The sequence below is a fragment of the Cynocephalus volans genome, chromosome 1 (assembly GCF_027409185.1).
Source record: "Cynocephalus volans isolate mCynVol1 chromosome 1, mCynVol1.pri, whole genome shotgun sequence".
NCBI lineage: Eukaryota > Metazoa > Chordata > Mammalia > Dermoptera > Cynocephalidae > Cynocephalus > Cynocephalus volans.
In genome coordinates, this window is record NC_084460.1 from 189,079,766 (window position 1) to 189,101,857 (window position 22,092).

At 54.0% G+C, this 22,092-nt stretch overlaps 1 protein-coding gene across 1 annotated transcript in view; it reads left to right on the top strand.

Annotated features, from left to right (window-relative positions):
• The first annotated feature begins 4,298 nt into the window (after positions 1-4,298).
• The window catches only part of PDE9A (phosphodiesterase 9A), a 100,547-nt gene continuing 82,753 nt past the window's right edge, over positions 4,299-22,092 (top strand). The window contains exon 1 of the mRNA XM_063098510.1: positions 4,299-4,367. Coding sequence (XP_062954580.1) covers positions 4,299-4,367 — 69 coding nt within the window. The remainder of the gene's footprint in view (positions 4,368-22,092) is intronic.

Sequence of the window (22,092 nt, forward strand, 5' to 3'; positions counted from 1 at the left end):
TGGACAGATTGGTTTTGCCTCCACCCCCACGCCGGGTTCAGAAGAGGTGGTATAGGAAGCAATTGGATTCTTCTCAAAATAGTCACAAAAATGCGGGTTAGGCCTGAGAGAGGACGGGCAGAAGGATACCCACCGGGCGCTGGGTCAGCAGCCAACTGCCGGCCCATTGCTCTGATCCGCCCACACCAGGCCGGCTGCCAGGAGTGGATGCCGGAGCTGCTGGCCTGGCTGGCCAGGCCTGTCCACACTGCACGCACGTCCTCTTCCTCCTTTCAGCACACCTCCCACTTTTCCAAGCACTCAGACCTTCCTTCCCAACTCCCAATCTCGTTGGAGGATGCTCGTTCTGTGAGGACAGGCCAGACCCTTTTCTTCGTCCTCATGTGGCTTCACACTTTCTCCTGGAGATGGTAAACGACATGGGACCTGGGGACCAGCCACCAGCTCCTCACACCATGGTCTTGGCCCTTCTTCACGGCTCAGCTCCTCCCATCTTCAATTTGGCTCTGATGCCTGAATTTGAAATGCCTCTTTGGTGTGATAGTTTGCAAGCTCTGCATACAGAAATGAGCCTGTGCACCCTGGAAGGTACCAGAAGAAACTGAAGTCTATGCAGAGGCTAGAGAAGGAGGCTGGACCTGCTCTGCCTCTTGGGAGCCCAGGGCCTTTGTACTTCCTGAATCCTTGCCACCCCCACCCTCCTTCCCTGTGACACTCGGCCAGGATCTCACACTCTGAGGTCCCAGACAGCTGGAGACTTACCTTCCTGTAACTTCCTTATGAGTATGTCGAACCTGCTCACTGAGTTCCCAAATGACCTGAAGTCCGCGTAGAGGATGTAGATGAGTAGGACCGCTCCATTCCTCTCCAGGGTCCCCAGACTGGTCCCCAGCCCACCTGGAAGCAGCAGTAGTTTTCTTTCATTTTTATCTTGATTCTGAGGAACTGGCATTGGCTGCACTCCTCGTGGCCAGGCCAGGAGCAGGAGTGCAGGTTTAGGATGCCAGGAGAGCTGTGGGCTGATGTGGCAGGTGCTGATGGGAGGGCTGGCTCCTGGACCCTTTCCCACAGAGGCCATCCAGGGTGGAAGAGCGTGACTGCAGGTGGAACGGAACCGGACCGCAGGGAAAGAGGGCAAAAAGTAGAAACAGTGCCAACCTGGGAAGGAAGTGGGAGGAAGACCAGTAACCCCCAACTTATATGTAGAGTCCAACCACTTCTCACCACCTGCCACAGCCGATTCTACATGTCCACTTGACTAGGCCACAGGGTGCCCAGATAGCTGGTGAAACAGTATTTCTGAGTGTGTCTGCGAGGGTGTTTCTGGATGAGATTAGCATTTGAACAGGTAAAATGAGAAACCAGATGGCCCTTATTGTGGGTGGGCCTCTCCAATCCATCCGGGGCCTGAATAGAACAGAAAGGGAGGGGGATTTGCCTCTTTTCCTTCCTGCCTGCCTGTGTGCTGGGTCATGGTCTCTCCTGCCCTCAGAAAGGAGTCACCACCAGCTCCCCTCGTTCTCAGGCCTTCAGACTGGGAGCAGAATCACACCAACCAGCTTTCCAGGGTCTTCAGCTTGCAGACGGCAGATCGCGGGACCCCTTGTCTGTATACCCCATGTCCTGTGGGTTCTGTCTCTGTTAAGGACCCTGACAATACCCCACCCAAACCACCGCCATACTTTGCAAATATGATAGCAGCCATCTCCTTGCTGTCTCTTGCCTGGGCCCCTGCTCCCTTCATGGCATTTTCCCTGTAGCCAGGGTGATCCTGTTGAAACACGACTAGGACTGCATCCTTCTCTCTACAGCCTCCTGCGTGCAAGCATCGGACCAGAGTCAACTCAAGGGGATCTGATCTCACAGCCCAGTACCATCCCCCCGACTGCCCACTCCTTGCCTCCACTCCAGCCAGAGTGGCCTCTTGAAGGAAGGGCCCTGGCATGAGGCTGTTCCCTTCTGAGGAGTTTCTTCTCTCGGGTATACACCTGCCCCTTGCTCCTAACTCCCAGCAGGCCTCTCCTCCTATGTGACTTTGTGCCTGGCCACGCTCTCTAAAATCCCAATTCCACCACACCCACATGTCATATCCCCTTCCCTGCAGGATTTTTCTTTTTTGCACTAATTATTATCCAGCACACTACATTTTATATTTATTTATTTATTCCATCTTGTCTGTCTGCCCTACTAAAAGCCAGCTCTGCCAGGCCAGGGGGGGTTGCTTATTTCATTCACCACTGTATCCACAGTGTCTGGAACAGCACAGCACCCAACACACAGCGATGAAATTACCAATAGATGAAAGGCCACTGCTCCACGGGGAATCAGGCGAAGTGCTCCTCTCTGGGACAGCAGTTGCTGCCTCACTCACTGGATATCTGTGCAGCCGTCTATTCTATCTCCTGAGAGCAGAGACACCAAATGCAAAATAATTATAGGAGTGATTATTACTCTGAATACAGAATCAGCCATGCAGTGTCAGGGGGCCAGCCTGCCATGTGGCAGACACACACACACGCACAGTCACGGAACCGCACCTCCAATCTGCTGGTAAACTGCCCTGCAGAACCACACTCATCTCCCAGGGGCTCTAGAAGGACATGATTAGAAGGGACTAGGCCAGATGACGATAGACATGGAGAATAAGTGCCAAGCCAACATGCTGGGCGGTGACAATTCCATGCCAGGCAGCACATGCAGCCCCAACAGCACCACCTCTGGATTAGCCCAAACAGCAGAACAGTGGACAACACTGAACTATAACATAGTGCTCACTCCAATTATATGGAGACACGTTACCACTACTGTGAGTCAGGTGGCCAACTGTGACCACCCAATGGGGCTCACCTCCCACCCCCAAGGTAAAGCAGACCTCAGGGTGCCCAGGCACTGACACAGCCCCTTCACTCCACGGGAGGGGTGGGCAGGGGTGGCCATGTTAACGAGTGTGATAACCATCATCATTCTTTGAGAGGCAGGGGAAATGTGAACCAACATGGGGACTGGACTGTCCAAAGGCCAAGGATGGCCATGTCCTTCACCTAATGGTGAGTCACCCCAGGGACAGGTAAGTAGATCTCATCTTTGCCAGGACTTCAGCCCTGGCCAACACTCCAGATGGCCCAGGAGGAGTCTGTAAAGCCAGTGACTGTCCACCAGGTGGAGACCAGGATGGCCGGGGAAGGGAGAGGCAATGACCACTGGCCATGGCATTGGCTGGCCTGGCTCCAGGCAAGCCTGGAGGGGAGGAGAAGCCTGTGTGGGCCAGGCAGTCTCTTAATAAGCACAACCCAGGGGTTCAACAAATGGGAAGCCGTGGCTTGGAATTCACTCAGAACAGAAACAATAAGCGCGTTCTCTGGGCTGGTTTCGAGAACACTTGCTTTGAAAAGCAACATACGCTGAGATCCACTGCAGTATTCACTAGCCCCCCACCCCCCATTCCCACAGGGAAAGCCCCGAAGGAATTGGGGGACCACAAAGGCAGCCCCTTCTGTGATCTGCAGGTCAAGAAGCTGCCTGAAATTCCTCCTTTGCCCCCTCCTGTGTTTCCCATGCTCCCTGCAGCAATTAACAAGCGGGGGGCGGGTAGGCAACTAGCTGAATCCAGCAAACAGCTCGGGGCTGGGCGATCCTCACTCCCCCTACATAAAGCACAGAAATAAAATTGCCATTTCAGCTCCGGTGCAGCTGGAAGAGGCTGACACTCCCTAGAATGTGCGGAAGACTTGGGGAAGGATGTGGATGAATGAGAAGGAACTTTTCCCATTTCCTTTTCAAATTAAAGGAGAATTTTCCTAGAGCTAAGTGGGGCTTGGGTTTGGGCAGCAACCGCAGCAAAGGCGGGGGATGGGGAGGGGCTGGGTTCTCAGCTCCGTGGTTTCTCCAACTAGTGATTGCTGATGGCTGACCACGTGGGGAGGGGACCAGCGGCTCCGGAGCCGACGGGGTCGCTATGGACTGTGTCCAGAGGGTACTCGGAGATAGGCTGCGGGCCCGGCCCTGTCCCCACGGGGCTCGAGTCAAAGGAGGAGGAAGAAGAGGAGCGACGGCAGGGGAGAGGAGGGGGAGAGAGGCGGGGGCGGGCGGGGGCGGGCGCCGGGGGAGGGGCGCGCGGAGCCGCGGGGCGCGAGGAGGAGCCGTGCGCGCTGCTCGCGGCCCGGTGCGCCCGGCGCGGCGCCGCTCTGGTTGGCCGGTCGCCGCCGCCCGCTGCCTCCTCCTCCCGCCCGCCCCCTCCCGGCGGCGGCTGGCGTCCAGAAAGTACAGTAAGAAGTCCAAGCGCAGCCGCTCGGCGCAAGATGGGGGCAGGCTCCTCCAGCTACCGGCCCAAGGCCATCTACTTGGACATCGATGGACGCATTCAGAAGGTAGCCCCCCACCCCGCCCCGCCGCGCCCCCCTGCGCCCAGGCTGCGGCGGCGCCCCCTGCCCGGGGTGACAGCGCCCGGGGTCCCGGCGCGGACGAGTGGGGGCCTCGTCCGTGCGCCCCGCAACCCCTGCCCCAGGCGGCGGGGCCCTGCGGGGGCGGGGGTCCCCACGCGCCGGCTCCCGCGGAAAGGGGCACTCGGAGGGAGAGTATTTTTTCCATTTCAGGAGCAGTTTGCTTTTCAAAAAATCCGATTAGGCTGGGTTTTTACATGCAAAGGCTGGTACATCAGCCTTTAATTTCCGGTGGAACGACCCCCAGAGCAGACGCCCGCGGAGCCGTGGGCAGACCTGCGGGACCGCCCCGGGTCGCCGTCCGCGGAGGGTGCCTGAGCGCGCCGGCTGCTGCCTGTCGGGTGGGGGCGGGTGCGGGGGCACAGCAGGGACTGCTCCCCGCCGCGTCCGTGTCCGTGTCCCCGTCCCGTCCCTGCAGGTGGTCAGCTCTGACAACAGAGGGAGACTCCGGGCTGCTGTACCTTCTGGAGCCCGGCAGAGAGAACGCGTTGCTCCAACGCGTGGTGCGTCTGCCCTCCTGTTTGCAAATACGAAGTCCTCCAAATGTCTAGTGTTCCTAACCAACTTCAGTCACATAGGAGAGGGGTCTGAACGGACCCCCTTTGTTCGTAGCCTCTTCCCCTCTAAGCCCCTTCCCTGGCCCCAGAGTGTCCCTAGGCCCCTCCTTCTGATTGGCAGAGTGAGACAATGAGAGAGCTGGCGGGGGTGGGGTGGGGGGGGGTCTCTCACTAGCTCCCCCTAAAGTCCCTGAGGAAAAACCATTGTGAGGAATTGCTCTCACACCCCAGCTGGACAGTTCAGGGGAGTCGATCAGCTGCGCTCACCTTGCTGAGGAGCCCAGACAAGGCAGCCAGGGAGAGAGGCCCCAGCCAGGCACAGAGGTGGCACCAGCACATTTGGGTCTCTTCAGTTCTGAGATGTGCTTGCGGCCAGCTAAATCGGTAGATTTAAGCCAACAGCCACCCTCACCCCATCCCCAACTTGATCCCCGTGAAAGAGGAAGTAGAGCCCCCCCTTCCCCCACTTTAGCCTGCTTTGATGGGATTAGGTAATGGAGTAGGCAGCATCTTCAAGGACAGGTGGTCAACCCCATATTTCATCAGGGTTGGGCGATTGATTGGTCAACGGCAGAAGCATGACTAGACCCTGGGCTCCTGACTTCTAGGACCAGGTACCTGCAGCTAAATGGGAATGTAACAGCCTCCCATCGCCCCAAAGGAGGAAGCGACCCTGCCCTGAATATCTCCCAGCTCCAACATGGACATACACACATGCTCCAGTGAACATACATCCACGCACAAACATATGCACACAGATGCATGCATACAAACATGTGCACATACATGCTCAGGCATACAAACACATATACATGCATGCATGAACAAACATGCATACATACGTGCATGCATGCACAAACATGCATGAATGCATGCGTGCACAAACATGCACACATTCACACGCACACACTCTTTCCACTCCACCAAATGAGAACTTACCGAAGGTCTGCTTCTTTTATCTTTTTAAAGAGGTGAGATAAGACAGTGTCACCTGGTCAACAGTGGCAGATCCTGCCTGAGAACTTCCCAAAGGTCTCCGGGGAGGGAGAAGCTCACTTGGAAGTGGGTGAAAAGTGGAGGAGACAGCCCCAGGTCTGGCAGGCTGGGCCAGCATTGTGGTCAGGGTTGTTTTCTGCAGTTGACACGCCCGAGTTTGGGGTGACCTCCAGGGAAAGAGCTTGCCCGTCAGCCCTGGAAGGACCGGCACCTGCAGTAGGGAGGGAAGGCCAGGGCCTAGGAAGGTCAGGTCAGGTGTTGAGTGCTGGCTCTACCACTTCTGTAACCGTGAGCAAGCCCCGGGTCTCCCCTGAGCTGGCATCCTTGTCTATAAAGAAGGGATCATAATCTCTGCTTTATGGACTGTAATGAGCAGTGAGTAAGAGAATGTCAACAGTGCCCGGAATGTTGAGGAACCCAGTGGACGTTATTCTCCTCTCTCTCTCTGTCCCATAAACATCCGTTCACTGATGCACACAGAGGAGGGGGTGGACCGTGGTCCATAAACTGTGCCATCTCTATAATGTCTGTTACTTGCTCTTGACCCCTGTCTTGCCCTCTGCTCTTTGTCATCAACACTGCTGGAGCACTCACAACTGGACTTTTAGCCCCGGTTGACAGCCGAATTGCTTGGGGTTCCCAGTGTGTGCTGGGAAATGAAAACCTCTCGTTCACCTGGCAGACTCCATCCACACTCAACAGCCCAGTCGGAACTTCGCATGTTTCAGCTGAGAGCAGTCTCAGTAACGCTGTCGTTGGCCAGGATTCCCTTTTTTAAAGTCCCGGGCACTGGGGAAATTCTGAAAGTTCCCGTAGGCAGTCGTTTTCTGTCTCCCTTTCGTCCCATCTCCTCTCCTTCAGAGGTCATGGAAACAAACGCAGTGGCTTCCAAGGAGAGGGCATGAGAGGAGGCAGGCTGTGTGTTGCTTTCTGCTGCTGGGCTGTGCTGAACTGCCGGGTCCTCAGTCGTGGGGATGGGCAAGCCCACGGCTCTTTGTCCCTCTAGTTACCCAATTAGCCACATGTGTTTATTGAGCCTCTACTTTGTGCTGAGTGCTGGGGTCCAGCGTGAGCATGACATTCCTGGTGCTTGGTTAGTACCACTGAACAAAAGCCACCTTAGATGGCCCCCTCTGGCCTGAGCCAGGCGCTGGGCCTGGATCCCCTGGCGAGCACAGATGGTAAACAGCAGCCATTGTTTTGGGCTCGCTGAACTCGCCAGGCTGGTGGGGACAGGCCATGGCACCACCCACATGTAGGGCCTGATGAACAGGTTTCCTTACTCCTGAAGATCAGCTTTGTGGGAAGGAGCCCCTTTTGCAGACCAGTCATCACTGGATGACCTGGATTAGAAGCTGCCCGGTGGCCAGGGGAACAACCACACCTGGCCAGCAGCATCCTCATCGTCTGCTCCTCGACTTGCCAGAGTGCACAGATCAGGACCTGGCACCTCCGGCTCCAGTTCAAGCTCTTCTCTCTCCCACTGGGTCCAGTCCCTCAGGAGGGCTGTTCAAGGAGGAGGGAGGCAGGAACCAGAGTTCCCAAACCCGAAGAGCTGAGACCCTGCTTTAGAAAGACTGCTGTCTAGAGGCTGGTGCCCTCATCTTTGCCCAAAGGGTTTGTTTTTCCTTTTCTCAGCTTCCTCTGGCCTGAGCCCCTGGCTTCAGTGCCTGTTCTTCCTCCCACCTGCAGAGAAAGGCCGTGCTCAGCAGAAAAGCTGCTGGGCTGCCAGGGACAGTGCCCTCTGCATCAGGACTCTGAGGGGCTCCTGCCTGGTGGCACATCCGGGTGTGGGTTTGCCCATTTTTCTAATGAGGCCAGAGAGAGAGGCCTTTGGGGACCCTTAGGCCTGTCCTTGGGCTTGGGTTTGATGAGAAACCACATCCGGGCAAGACTGTTGGTGCCATTGCCCTGGTCTGACGGCGCTCTCTGGGACAGTCTGTACTCTGTCACCTCCTTCTGCCACTCTGAGCTGCTGTGTTTCTGTCCCAGCCCTGCTCTGTGCTGGAAACCAGGTCTTAATACATAAACAGCTGCTTGAGTTTTGCTAAGCTGTTTCTGCCTTAAAACAAGGAGACACATGGCAAGAGCCAACATGAAAGCACAGAATTAGAGAGTTGTTAACATGTCCACAGAAGATTGTTCCTAGTTCTTAACAGTGCGCCACCATGGCTGTGCCCCACCTGCGACTGGCCCTACCCCACCTGCGACTGCTCCCTGCCCCAGCCAGAACCCTGGCTCGTGGGGCCCTTCTCTTCTGGAATACCTCTGTGCTAGCTCTGGCGAAGCTGATGACCATCTCCTTTCACTGTGGAACATGTTCACCTGCTTTAACTGCACACATGGCAGCCTTTCCTGCTGGCTGCATGGATCTCTGCTCGCCAGGTGACCCGGTTCTGCCTCCCTCTGCTCCAGCACTGCTGCCCATACCTGCACCACTCCCAGGTAGATGGGTGGCGGCTCTCCTTGTCCACCCTCACCAGTTCTAGCATAATCTGTTTGTTTTCCTGTTTCTAATGTAATGTCCTTGAACAGACATGGGCATGGTGAGATAAGCTCACTGGACCAGGGGAAGCTGGAGGAACGTCGCCCACATCAGTGGAGGTGGTGGCAGTGAGGGGAGCAGGGAGCGTTTGGACTGTGGCCCTGTTTCCACCCTGGCGCCCGGCTCGTGGTGACTCCTCTGTCTCCACCTGGAGCAGAGCTGGGCTGTGTTAGGAAGAGCATCTCAGTTTTCCATTTCTTTTTCAACAAGCGATCTCCCACTAAGCGCCTGACTGCCCAAGGTGCGACAGCATGCGCTGTCCAGTGGGGACTCGGGGAAGTGGGTCTCTCCGAGGATGCTTGAAGTTGGGGAGCTGCTGAAAGCCTCTTAAACAGACATTTCCAACGTCCATAGGCCCAGAGGGGAGGGCTGAAGGCTTGGACCCCACCTTATGCTGTCAGGGTTGACTGTTCATGACCTGGAGACCCTTCAGACTATCACAGAGGGGCTGTTCTGCTCTTGGCAGTCACACGGAGTAGACAGCCTTGTGGTGTCTGGCTCTGCTGCTTGCCGGCTGGGAGGCCTGGGTGAAGTGGGCAGGGGACAGCCCCGTAGGGTGACTGTGTGGATGACACTGTGTGACACAGGTAAAGCGTCGGGTGGAGCAGGCACGTGGGAGGATCAGTACTGCCCTCCCGACCCTCAGGCCTGGGCACCACACAGCCCGCAACAGTTCACAGCCCGGGACCTGTCAACTCAGAAGCTCAGGAAGAAGCCAGGCAGGCACCCTCCTGTCATTGGTTTCCTAACTGTTCTGAGTCCTGCATGAATCTGAACCAAAGCAACCGTGAATATGGAGGTGGCGCCAAGGGCCCCAGGACCCTGGGTCCCACCGCCCAGGCACCGTCGTCATGGGAGATGGCAGGGGCCACGCCTGTTGGAAATGGGGCTATTTTATGCCTCGAGCCAAGGAGGCCAGTGGCCTGTCCAGAGCATGCTGTGGACTGAGGGGCCGTCTGGCCTCAGACACATGCAAAAGACAGGTCTCGTCAGGGAGGTAAGTGGGAACGGAGGAAGGACACGGTGCCCAGCAGATGGCTCAAATGAAGTGACTTGCGGGGGGAGCTGAAGGGAGACTCAGCCGACCTCAGCTCCAACAGGAGGGGCCGCGGGCACAAGCCACACTGTGAGGCAGCAGGAACTGGGCCACCAGGAAGCCAGGGGTCACTGAGGGCTGGAGTACCTGACCTGGTGGATGGTAGGCGTGCCCACATGGCCTCTGTCCCCACAGTGACACATGCTGAACCCTCTGCCACACAGTCATTTGCTCACCTAGCTGCAAGTGACCTCACAGTCCGTGCTCCTGGGGAACTGGGGATGGTCTTTGGCAGGGAGGGCCCCAGAGCACAGCAGAGAAGCTGTCTGCAGTTTGGTGGCCTGACGTGCAAGGGTTGAGATGGAGCCCTGGCCTCTTGGCCAGCCAGGGCTGCGAGCCTGCTGCTGTTGTAGTTGCAGGTCCACGCTTCCAGCTGGAGCATGGAAGTCATGTGTGGTCACGCTGCGGGTCACTGTTCACATGCATTCAGCTGCCTGGAGATGGCTCCAAACATTTCCAGTCTCGAAAGAAATCTTTTCAGTGTGGGGTGCAGTTTATTCGCCTTGACCCCATCCATCCCCTCTGGCCATCTCTCCCCACCCCTGCCACAATACCACGTCTCTTCCCCAAGTTCCAAAGCTAATAGTGCAATGGGAGCATTCGCCTTGATCAGAAACTCAGCCTAGAAACAATGAAAAAGAGCCATACATTTTATTTGGTTTACTTTAGATTCTTTGCCTAATTTTTTTTCATTTTTGAAAATTGTGGTAAACCGTACTCACGTGTAACATGGAATTTACCATCATAACCATTTTTAAGCAACATTAAGAATGCTCACATTGGGTGCAAGCGTCACCACCATCCGTCTCCAGAACTCTTCATCTTGCAAAACTGGAACTTGGTCCCCATTAAACACTCACTCCCCGTCCCTCTCCCCAGCCCCTGGCACCCTCCTCCTACTGTGTGTCTCTATGGATCTGACCACTCTAGGGACCTCATAGAGGTGGGATTATACAGTATTCGTCCTTTTGTGACTGGCTTATTTCACTCAGCATGATGTTGTCAAGGTTCACCCCTGTTGCGCCGTGTGTCAGGATTGCCTTCCTTTCAGAGGCTGAGTGATAGTGTATGCACCACATTTTGTGTGTCCGTTCAAAATGGATGGGTCGATGAATCTGCCTGACATTTTTTAAACCTCAGTCATCTCTATTCCTATGTCCTGTTTGCCCAGGGAGGGTTGGCTTACTGTGATGGCTTTATTTTTGTGTCTTCTAAAAACCTGTGTGTGTCTCCAAAGCCCTCTCCCATGTCCTGAGTGACGTCTGTGTGGATCTGTTAAGGCTGCATGTGGTGTGGTGATGGTGTGTGGAAGTGGTGATGTGTTGCAGCGGGGTGGTGGCAGCAGCCTGTCCAGGAAGCCCAGTGCTTGTCAGGTGGTCACCCTGATCTCATTCCTGGCTCTGTGATGCCATAAGCAAGAGAACAGACTCTGGGCAGCTTGTCTGCCTTTGAATTCAGCTGCTGTGTGGCCTTTGCTGGGCAAGTCACTTACCCTCTCTGTGCCTCAGTGTCTCTGTCCATGAAGTAGAGGGAAGGGAGTATCCACTTCACAGGGTTTTTGGGAGATTAAATGTATTAATATGCATCACTTGCTAAAAAGGGCGGGCACTTGGCAATTACTATATAAAAGTCATTATTTATTATTTATTCATCCATGTCATGGATTTAAGGCAGCTGAATCCTAGTGCCTGGTTGGGGAGACCCCAGCCTCGTGCTCCCGTGTTGTCGAGTGGCCCTGGGCATCCCTGCTGTGGTTCCCAGCCTGCGTGCGTCAGTGTGCTCAGGGAAGGAGTGCCGCTCAGCCCCACCGGCTGCCTTCTGTCCAGTCACACTGTGTGACTTTCCCAGGTTAGCCCAGATCCACCCTCCTTCCACCCATTTTCCTCACCAAGGAAAATGCCACAAGTGCCTTTCATCTCTCCCCCGACTTTGGGAGAGAGAGAGCTCCTCGGGCCTGCACTGAGCAGGCAGGACAGACAGCTTGGCCACAGGCACATGTGAAACAGGACACGGGCGAGACAGAATGCTCCCTCGCAGCAGGTGTGTTCACCCTGCACGCTCTGCAGCGGCACTGGGTCCTCCAAGTTTCAGACTCATTTCCTTCTGCTGGAGAGGGTGGGAGTGATACCCAGGGGCACTTAATAAATTTGCAGGCTAAATAGGCCTTGCTGTTGGGAGTAGCTGTGGTGAGTGTGGTGAGTCCCTGTCCATTCCAGTCCTGGGAGCACTTGGCTTCTGTGTCACTTGGCTGCTTGCCACACATCCCCCCCCCCCACCCCATCTCCTACATGCAGCCTCAGGGACACAAAGTCAGAGCCCACCTGCGGAATGGCAGGAGGTTGGTGGGATGTTCATAAACTCTCCTTGGGTTAGCCCAGAACGCGGATGAGCAACCACTCTGTCCTCCTCCAAGGCAATGTGACATGGCAGGTTTGGGAGTGATGTGGACAGTGTTTAGATGGGGTTTGGTCATCCCGGGGCCTGTTTTCCGTCACCGTGGCTAGTTGCACGCTACGGTGATTTATTTTGTAAGCAGGACAGTTAGCGGAGCCCAGTGACTCAGGCTGTCTTTATCCTCACGGCTTCTGCCTCTGGAGAATGTTTTAACAAGTTTTACAGCCTCACAAATCACAGGTAAAGAGGCAGCGTGCTTGACATTACCGTCGAGAGGTCTCCGCAGTCTCTCCACCTGGAGTTTATGTTCAAACAACAGCTCACCCAGAGCTCTGTTTATGCAAAGGCTCAGTGTGACTGTTGGGCGTGTCTATGGCTCTCTCCATGTCCAAAGGACTTTGGGGAGCAGCCCCCAAAACGTTTTCCCTCAGGGTTGTGGGATATAAGTTTCACGGGGGAAGAGTTGAGTTTTGAGCCATGATTAAAGGTTCAAAATTAATGGTCATGTTTACTCTGAAATTTCTCAGTGAAGCTTCCTCTGCAAGCCTAAGACGTCTTACTGTCACTGTTAATAACAGAAAACCCAAAGCTCAGAACATATGCTAGCAATGGAAAGCAAGGCTCTGGAGACAGCCAGAGACTGTGTTGCCATGTGGAGTCCTCAAGACTCCACACTCTGCCTGGAGCCCTACAGGACCCAGAGCTGTGGCCTGACCTTTATCTGAGTCCCACTTGCATGGAGTATGTTTGAGGCTGAGCCCCAAACAGCGGAGGTGGGAGATGGTATCTGTGCTCTCCCAGCAAAGACGGCCTGGAGTGTTCACACACACACCACACACCTCACACACCACACACATCACACACACCACACACATCACACACACCACAGACACATATACACCACACACATATCACACACACGCACCATACACATCACACACCACAGACACACACACACCACACACACATTACACACATGCACCATACATATCACACCACACACACATCACACACACCACAGACATACACACCACACACACCCTCCCCCGCACATGACACATACCACAGACACACACACACACACACCATGCACACCCCACACATATCACACACACGCCTAACATGCACCCCACATGCACACCACACCCCACAAGTGCATCACAGCACAAGGATGACAGAGAGCCGCTGGTAGCTTCAGGAGTTGAGAGGTGGGTCGGGGGCAACAGAGCTGGTGGGGACAGACCCCTTATCATCAGGGTTCCCATGAACGAGCTCAGAGCGTGTGGCTGAGCCCCACACAGACACAGGCTGGTGTCGGAACTACCGACGTGGCAACACCCACCCCAACCCCTGTGTGCACTGCCGCCTAGAAGGTGGTGAAATGTGCCAGGCCCCCTCCCCCATGTTTTCCAGCCAGACTTCTACCCACACCACCCTTCCCGGGCCTTTCCTTGGAGCCCAGGCTTCTCCAGGGACCAGGACTCTGGGATGGATGTGGGCCTGGGTACACGAGACCACTAGCTGGGTGCAGGCCACTTAAGAGCCCAGGGTCCCTGCCAGGGTTTCTGATTCAGTCTCAGTCCCTGCGATGAGCTGCTGTGTGTCCTCCGACGGAGGCATCAGAGAGCCCTGGGAGGATGCCCTGAGCCCCGTCAGGTCCAGACTCCCCCTGAGGCCAGGCTTGGCTTCCAGAAGAAAAAGCAGTGGGTTTGGTTTCAGCCACCTGCCATGAGCCTGGGGCATCACGCTAAAAATAGTGAGTCCGAGAGCAGTTCTGTGTTCGGTGCAGTGGGCCACGCTGTCTCCATGCGCTGCATGGCACACGTGACGTGGGACGTGGGGACATGGGCCTGCAGGCGATGGCATCTCACGGCTGCCCCCCGCCCCTGTGCAGCGGCACTGAGCAGAGCCCAGATCTGTGGGGGCACCAGGGCAGGTGGGGTGGGGCAGCCACGGCCACATGGAGGAGAGACGGGAAGGACAGGAAGGCGACCACCCGCTCGGGGCCCCACCCCTGCACTCAAAGATGTTTCTTCTTGGGCAGGAGAACCTGGTCACGTTTTCTAATGACATTTCAAGGCAGGAGAAAGGCAAGAGAAGGAAGAGAAGGGGAGGGAGGGAGGAAGGGCCCCTCCCGATTCCAGGTTTCCACCAAATGGCAGCTCTGTAGGCAGCTTCACTCACCGCCCCATCTCCGTGCCTCAAGCTCCACCTCCCCACCATTACCCCGTCCTGCCACTGGCCTCTGTCTATACCCTTCTCATTGCAGTGTGAGCTGAATGAAGTGTGTCCCCCGAAACGATACATCCATGTCCTAACCCTGGTACCTGTGAATGGGACCTTACTTGGAAATAGGGTCTTTGCACACGTGCTCTCATTAAGACAAAGTCGTACTGGATTAGGGTGGGCTTAATCCCACATGACTGGTGTCCTGAGAAGAGGGAGATCTGGGCACAGGGAGAACGGAAGGCACAGAGACTGAGAGCACGGCCACGTGAAGACAGGGCAGAGGCCGGCGTGGTGCGCCTGCGGGCTGGGGTCGGCACCGCCAGAAGCTGGGAGAGGCCAGGAAGGAAGCACCCGCAGGCTGCAGCAGGGCCAGCCTGCCGGCGCCTTGCTTCCAGATGTCTCGTCTCTGTGAGAGTGAATCTCTGTTCTTTTATGCCGCCCAGTTTGCAGCACTTTATCACTGTGGCCACAGGAAGCTCATACAGCTGCTGTGCTCCATGCCCATTCTGGCCCTCCCAGGGTCTGGCTCTTAGGGGACCCTCCAAACTACCCTTCATACCTCCTCCACCCCCACCCAGCAGCCACTGACACACCTGGCCTGAGGGAGCTCCGTAAGCCTGGATGGACCAGTCTGCTCCTCTGGCTGCAGACACCCCCACCAGACGGCCACTTGGTTTTGCCCAGTGAGGAGTTGGGTGGAGCGGTCCCCAAAATTCCGTACAGCCCATGAGTCTATCCACCCAGACACTGAATCCATAGAAAACGGGCAGACGATTTCTGATTGTCCACAGGGAGCAATAATGTGGCTCCAAGCAAGCACAGGCCGTGAGGAGGGTGCCCACAGGATGCAGTTCCTAAACCAGCTCCACCTATGGGTGCAGCAGAGCTTTTCTAAAGTGGAATTTTAAATTCTGTGTTAGGGGTGGCACGAAAAAGAGTTTGGAACAAAAAAATGCCCCTCCCTAGCAGTTGTCTGCTCTGAGAGTTTGCTCTTCTTCTGGAAACAGAGAAAGGGGGCTCGATGCCTGACATTACTGGGGAGGGTCCTATGAGCATTGGCAGTGCATCCACGTGGGGTTGAGATTCGCTTCTCAGATTAGCATAGGAGAGGAGCCCCGAGGGAGACGGACGGGGAGGGAAGAATGGAAAAGCGTGACCCACTTCTCAGGTTTGTCCCGGACTTTCTGCTCACTGAAGTTGCAGGATTTGGGTTCCATACAAGGTCAGACCCCAGCAGTGGTCTTGCAAGGGCCAGGCATCAGCCCACTCAGAAGGCCTGAGGGCTCTCTTGGCAGGGCTGGCAGGCACCGTCCCCAGAATCCGCTCGGGCTGCTCTGACCGCCCCCATCCGCACAGGCCTCCTGCAGCCTGGGCCTCTCCCGAGGGGGCCCAGACAGGATGTTTGTTTCTTCCCTGGCTTTGCCAAAAAAGCAGCCCCTCCCCCAGTGCAATTCTGGAAGAATCCTCTCCCAGCATCTCATTCCTGTTTGGTCATGACAACGATGGATGGAATCACGGATCCTGCTTACCAAGACGGCAGAGCTCCCCAGCCTGAACTGGAGAGTGGTGTGCCCCAAAAAGACTCCACCCTGCAGGCCCTCCCCTGTCTTCCAGTCCAGGTCTCACTTTCCCATGGTTTCCTTTGGCTTTTCACCCTTGTGCAAGCACGCTGTTCTCACGTAGTGCCTAGAAATGGGATTCGAAAGGGCTGCAGCCCGAGGTCCCCCCAGCACTTCCTGCCAGCAAACGTCACCTCCACATTGATCTATCTGGTGATGTTCACAGGACCCCCCAGGACCCAGGGTGCCAAGGGGCCTGGACCCCAGGGAAGGGTCACATGGGGCCTCACTCAGAGTCCTGGTACAGCAGAGACAGACAAAGACCAGGGAGGCTGAAGGCCCAGAGTGCAGGGACACAGACGGGTGGAGGGGCGCCTCTTCCTTGCGTCGGATCTTGAGAGGTGAAGCAGGTCGCAGCCAGAGAGAAGCCTCCAGCAGCGCCCCATGAGAAGTCCTCGGGCAGAGTCCTGTGTCAACACTCTCTTTATTCTTTCAGTTCCTCGCTCTTTGCATTTTCAGTCCCCTGAAGCCCATTATTTATAACAATGGGGACTGGCCTCAGACACCAGAAGTGAAGAGCAGAGACAAAGCAGCCTGGGAGACTGACAAGAGTGACGATGCTCAGCGGTTACAAATGGACTCGAAGCAAGCGTTGCAGCCACCAGGTGCGGGGCGGGAGGTGGGCCCTGGACCCTGCTGGTCACCCTGAGCATGCGCTGGAGGGGCTCTAGACAGGCCAGCTGTGTTCTGCTGTTAACATCCTCAGCCAGGACAGGACTCGCCCACAGGTTGCCGGACCTGCACCACCCACGTCCCCTCCCACTCCAACATAGGCCCCGCAGCTCCTCCGGGAGGGGCTTCTGAGCAGCGTCTCCTGTCTGTAACCTGCCTTCACCAGCCACTCCTGGAGTGCACCCCAATCAAGTGTATACCCTGAGGCTCACGCAGCTGCAAGGGTGCCCATTACCTACACAAACAACCCCCATGGGAGCCTTGCAGCACCTTGAAGCAGGTGGAGCTGCATTATCCTCACTTTGTGGATGAGGAAGGTGAGATGAGGGATGTGAAGAGATGTGCCTGGGACCACATGGTCGGTCAGAGAAAAGCTGGGACTCAGGTCCCAGGGCCCTAGTCCAGCAGCTCTTCTGCCAACGGCTCAGCGTCTCGCTGGGCTCCTTTCCATCTTGTCATGACCTCATAAGCTCTGTGAAGACGTGTCTGGGGGCTTCTCTTAACATTTGCCTGAAACTAACTCTCGCACAATCCTGGGGCTTTGAGCGCCGATGCAGCCAAATTCTGCCAGTAATTCAGTGGCTCACCCTTCACCAGCCCTGGACTTTTGCCTTCGTCCTTCCCTGTCATAGCCACTCACATGCTGTGTCGCCTTAGGAAGGTTATTTAACTCTCTGAGCCTCGGTATCTGTGAAATAGGAGTAGCAATGCCTACCTTTGAGGTGTGTTTTAAGGATTGAAGATAATGTGTGTGCTTCACTAAAAAAGTGGCAAGAAAAGGACCATAACACACACACACACTCACACATACTCATGCACGTGTTCTCACGTCGGGATCCTAATGAGGCCCACATCGCATTTGCCTGATGTCCCCTCAGTCTCTTTCTATCCATGTGCCTTTACCCCCTTTCTTTCCTTGCCATTTATTTGTTGAAGAGCACATATTATCATGATCCTTAAACATGACCTAGAGATAGATGTGTGACAACCTGAGAAATGGTGAGGAATTACTGTTGCTTTCCTTCCATGTGATGATCACACTGTGGTTACCTTAAACAAGAAGAAAGAGGGCTTAGCGTAGAGATCTGCGCTGAAGTGCATCTGGATGGAATAATATGATGCCTGAAATGAGCTTTAAGATAACCCAGTGGGGGGAGAGGTCGGAGCACAGTCGAAGCAGGAGTGAAGGTGTGTGGACGATCGCTGAAGAGAGGAGGTGGTGGCCGAGGCTCCATACCTGATTGATTCCTCCTGCTTTTGTGTATGTCTGAGCATTTCCATAACAGCCACTTTCTTGTTTCTTTAAGATGATGTCTATAATGTGTCTGGCATGTAGTAATAAATGGTAATTTATGTTATTATTTTATGTTCTTTTTTCAGATACACAGATCAGAAAAATATCTCCTAAATTGGAAAGAGAAATGAGGCCTGATACAGATTCTATTCTAGCAAACAAAAAAGCAGTGATTGCCTGGTGGTTAACTGTAATCCACTCTGAATATGACGTTATCGTTAAGTACTCTAACGAGACGAAACGGGACGACCAATATGTTCAAATTTATATATATAATTAATGATTAGAGGTGAATTGCAGATGAATTGCAGATATACGTAGTTAGATGGATAGAAAGATGGACACATGGGTAGATTGATAGCCTGCCATATTTTCCTCAGTGAGCATGTATTTCTTGGATAATAAGAAAAAATAATAGAATGTAGAATTTTGGTTTTGATCTCTTTTTAACTTGTTTGCTTTTTTTACATAAACACTTGTAATTCTCAGGTGCTGAAAAGGAGAGGAAAAAATCGTCTTTTAACTCCCCTAAAGATAGAAATTTGCATATCCACTGCTGGGTTGGGGTTTGGCTGTTCCTGAGGGCAGGGCCGGTCGGTTCCTACTCCAGGAGCTGGAGTGCAGATCAGGCGCCAGACTGAAATGCTCTGTTTGCTTCAAGGACAGACAAAGCCTGACAAAAGCTTACAGAAGCTTATACAGAAGCTTAATAGCTTACAAAAGCTATAAAAATGAATCACAGTCAATGATAGACAAAATAAAAAGAATCTGAATTGATTTATTTTCCTTGGGGGTGGGCCTAAATCAATATTCATTCATCTGAGCATGCAGTCAGAAAGATCAGTAGTTTGAGAACAAAGCAAACAAAAATGCATCTTCCATGGTCGGGGAGTGACAGTAGCAAAGAGCCCAAGAGACCACACACACCCCCTGTTCAGACCACAGCTGAAAGTCTGGTTCAGGCACAGCATGCATTTCTGGAGTCTTGGGAGTCGAAGTTTGTGTCCAGGACCACAGTGTCCAAGCTCGGCCGGGCTCTTCTGTCTCTCGCATGTCCTCGTCTGCGGGGCTGATGGTGAACCAAGCTCATGAGGTCCCTGATGAGGACCCAGGGCTGCTGGGCTCATAAGGCGTGTGGCTCTGGTTCTGGCCCGAGCATGTGCTCAGTCCCCGTTAGTTGGTGGTGGTGATGGTGGTGGTGGCAGCATTGGGATTGTTAGTTTTGTAATGTAAAACCAGGGAACACAAAATTCACCCTCGCTGGCATTCCCTGAGCACCTGCTGAAGGACCGGTCCTGGAGCTGTGTTGGGATGTGTAGTAACTGACCCGGGTCCTGCCCGCAAGGACCTCACCTTCCAGAGACTTCCTGCTGCATTTAGGGGAAGAGAAACCAGATACCAACCAGAGTGAGGTCAAGTTGATGATTTAACCTATTGAGACTTTGGGTTCTTGTTAATCCTGTGTGGTTGATCTTGTATTTGTGTTGATAGGACCTCTGCTTTTCATTGCACTTTGGACGTAGTTGATAATCAATGCAGGAAGGTCAGTAGGTCAGTTTGAGCAATCAGAGCCTGGTTTGCGATGGCATTCCCAAGTTAAGAGAGACTTCTGTCCCATACCCAGTTAAGGCTGTATGTCCTTGGTGCCTCTTGCTGGTGAACATGGCCTTTCAAGAGACGAGGAGGAGGAAGAAGACGGTCTGTGAGTTTCAAGGGGCCCCTCCTGTAATCACAGCTGCCACTCAGCTGAGCGCTTAACATGTACCAGGCCCTCTGTCTGCTGGAAAGAATCCTCCCAACATTCCAGTGGGCGAGGTAGGATTATCCTCATTTTGCAGCTGAAGAATCAGAGCCTGAGAAAGGTTAAGAAATGTGTCATAGGTCAAGCTCATGAGAGGGACTAGAACTGAACTCATGTCTCTGACTCCTCCTTACCTGCTCCTTTGCCCTGTGTGCACAACACCAAGCCCCAACGGGGTGATCTTGGAGCTGTGAGACAGCTGGAGCTGCCAGGTCAGAACAGAGCCAGCCAAGAGCATACGGTCTCAGAGGTCACTCTGCTGACCAACCATCCTTGCTGCCAGGCCCCCAGCCTTTTCTACCCTGAGAGCCAAAGAGTTAGTGCAGTGATTTGCACAATTTCAGTAACTGAACACTTTTTTTCTCACAAAATTCTATGTGCAATCCTAATATAAAAGACATACATAAACAGTTTGTTTGTATCCATTTACTTATTTTAGAAATCAATTATTTTATAAACTTGCATTTATAGTACCCAGTAGAGAATTAATGTGAACAAAGAGGGTTCTTGTGTGAGCACCGATGCGTTTGGAATTGGGGACTCAGGGTGACAGCTGCACACTGCGTGAGGGGGATCGTGTCTGCACTCTTCTATAGACATGGACAGGTCTGAATGCCAGAGCAGTGTGGCCTGGAACTCGCTGGCCAGCAGGGTATCTGTAGGACACTCGGGACTCAGGACAGCGGTTGTGGACAGCCTCGTGGATACCAAGTGGACCTGACCCCGATGATGACGCACTCACCCTCGAGTGTGTTGATATTTAGGTTACTACACAGCGAGTGTGCTGCTTTGTAACAGTGTCTAAAAAGAGTCAGAATAGGGACTTACAGAAATGAAGAAAGGAGAGCTGAACCCGTGCTGCCGGATCCTGCCTTCCCAAGCCCTGCCCCAGGGCAGCACAGTCACCTGGGACACCCATGACACCCACCTGCTCGTCTGGACTCAGCGGGGCCCTGCCCAGGCTCACTGGAGCCCAAGGACTCCACACCTTTCTTGGTCCCTGAAAACCTCACTTCCACAGAGTATGGAAGGTGCACTAGGAAGTGCTGGAGCTTTAGAAATTTTCTGTTACTCAGCCGACTGTCAGGAGAGACAAAACGGTGAGGGGGTAGGGTGGTCAGGAGAGAAAAACAGGGCTGGGGCAGCTTTCTCTCCCTTCCATCAGCACGCCTTCCGGGTCACCAGGCACCAGGACCCCTCAAGCCCCTTGGTCTTTGTAAAATTGCTTGATCTATGCACCTGTGGCTGGTGCAGAACCTTGGAGCCTCTGCCTCCCTTCCTGGGAGGGCCACCACCTCCTCCTCTGCTCTGGACTCTTGGTCTTCCTCCCCAGACCCTCCCGCGTCTCTGACTCCCTCTCAGTGCCACCCTCTCCTGCACCAGTCCCTCCACTGTTCCTGGCTACATGCTAAGTTCTGATTCTTCTCTTCTGGCTACCTGTCGTTTAATTTTCTCATCTGTTTGGTTTAGTGCCGAGGACTATTCTCTCCAGTAAAAATGGTAAAGACCTTCCTTTCTCTCATGGGAGTTTTGTGTAAATGCGGTATAGCGTGCTCATAGGCTGGCTCTGTTACCAACTACTAACCTTGGCTTCGAGAGCTAGACAACTTTTTTCTTGGTTGTAAAAGCCCTACAGGTACATTGTAAAAAATTTGAAAAATGCAGAACGATATCAGGAAGAAAATAAAATATTCCATTATCCCACCACCCAGAGAAAACTGCTATTTCAAGGTCTCTCTACCTCATGTTTTCCCTTGCAAGTATGTGTGTATGTGTGTGTGTGTGGGGGGGGGGCTTTCTTTTACACGGTCTTATATCCTGATCATTTTTTTTTTTGTCTTTTTCGTGACCGGCACTCAGCCAGTGAGTGCACCAGCCATTCCTATATAGGATCCGAACCTGCGGCGGGAGCGTTGCCGCGCTCCCAGCGCCGCACTCTCCCGAGTGCGCCACGGGCTCAGCCCATATCCTGATCATTTTCACTCAGCATTGCAACAGCAGCAGTTTCCAACAGAGCATTAGATAGTCTTCAAAACATGATTTTAATGCCTCTGTACTGGTCCATCATGGAGTCTTACTAGAAGGTGATTTTTTTACTTTTTGTGAGCTATTTAGCCTGATTTCTCTTCTCTGTAATGCATAACACAGGAGGCAGTTCGCCAGCTGTGCGTCTTCACTGGTGGAGTGGCAGTGCAGAGCAGTGGTTTGGGCAGAAGCCCTGGGGGGCGGGAGTGACCCACTTATTGTAAAAATTAGATGAGATGACTTTTGGAAAACACAGAGCAGAGCAGCCTGGCGCTTAATAAGTGCTCTTATTGTTATGTCATCATTATTATTTCCCTAAGAGCAATTCCTGGAAATGGGATTTGGGGTCAAAGGGCACATGTGTTACCAAACTGCCTTCCACTGGGCTGTGTGGATACACGGTCCTTGCACGGCATCCCCTGACT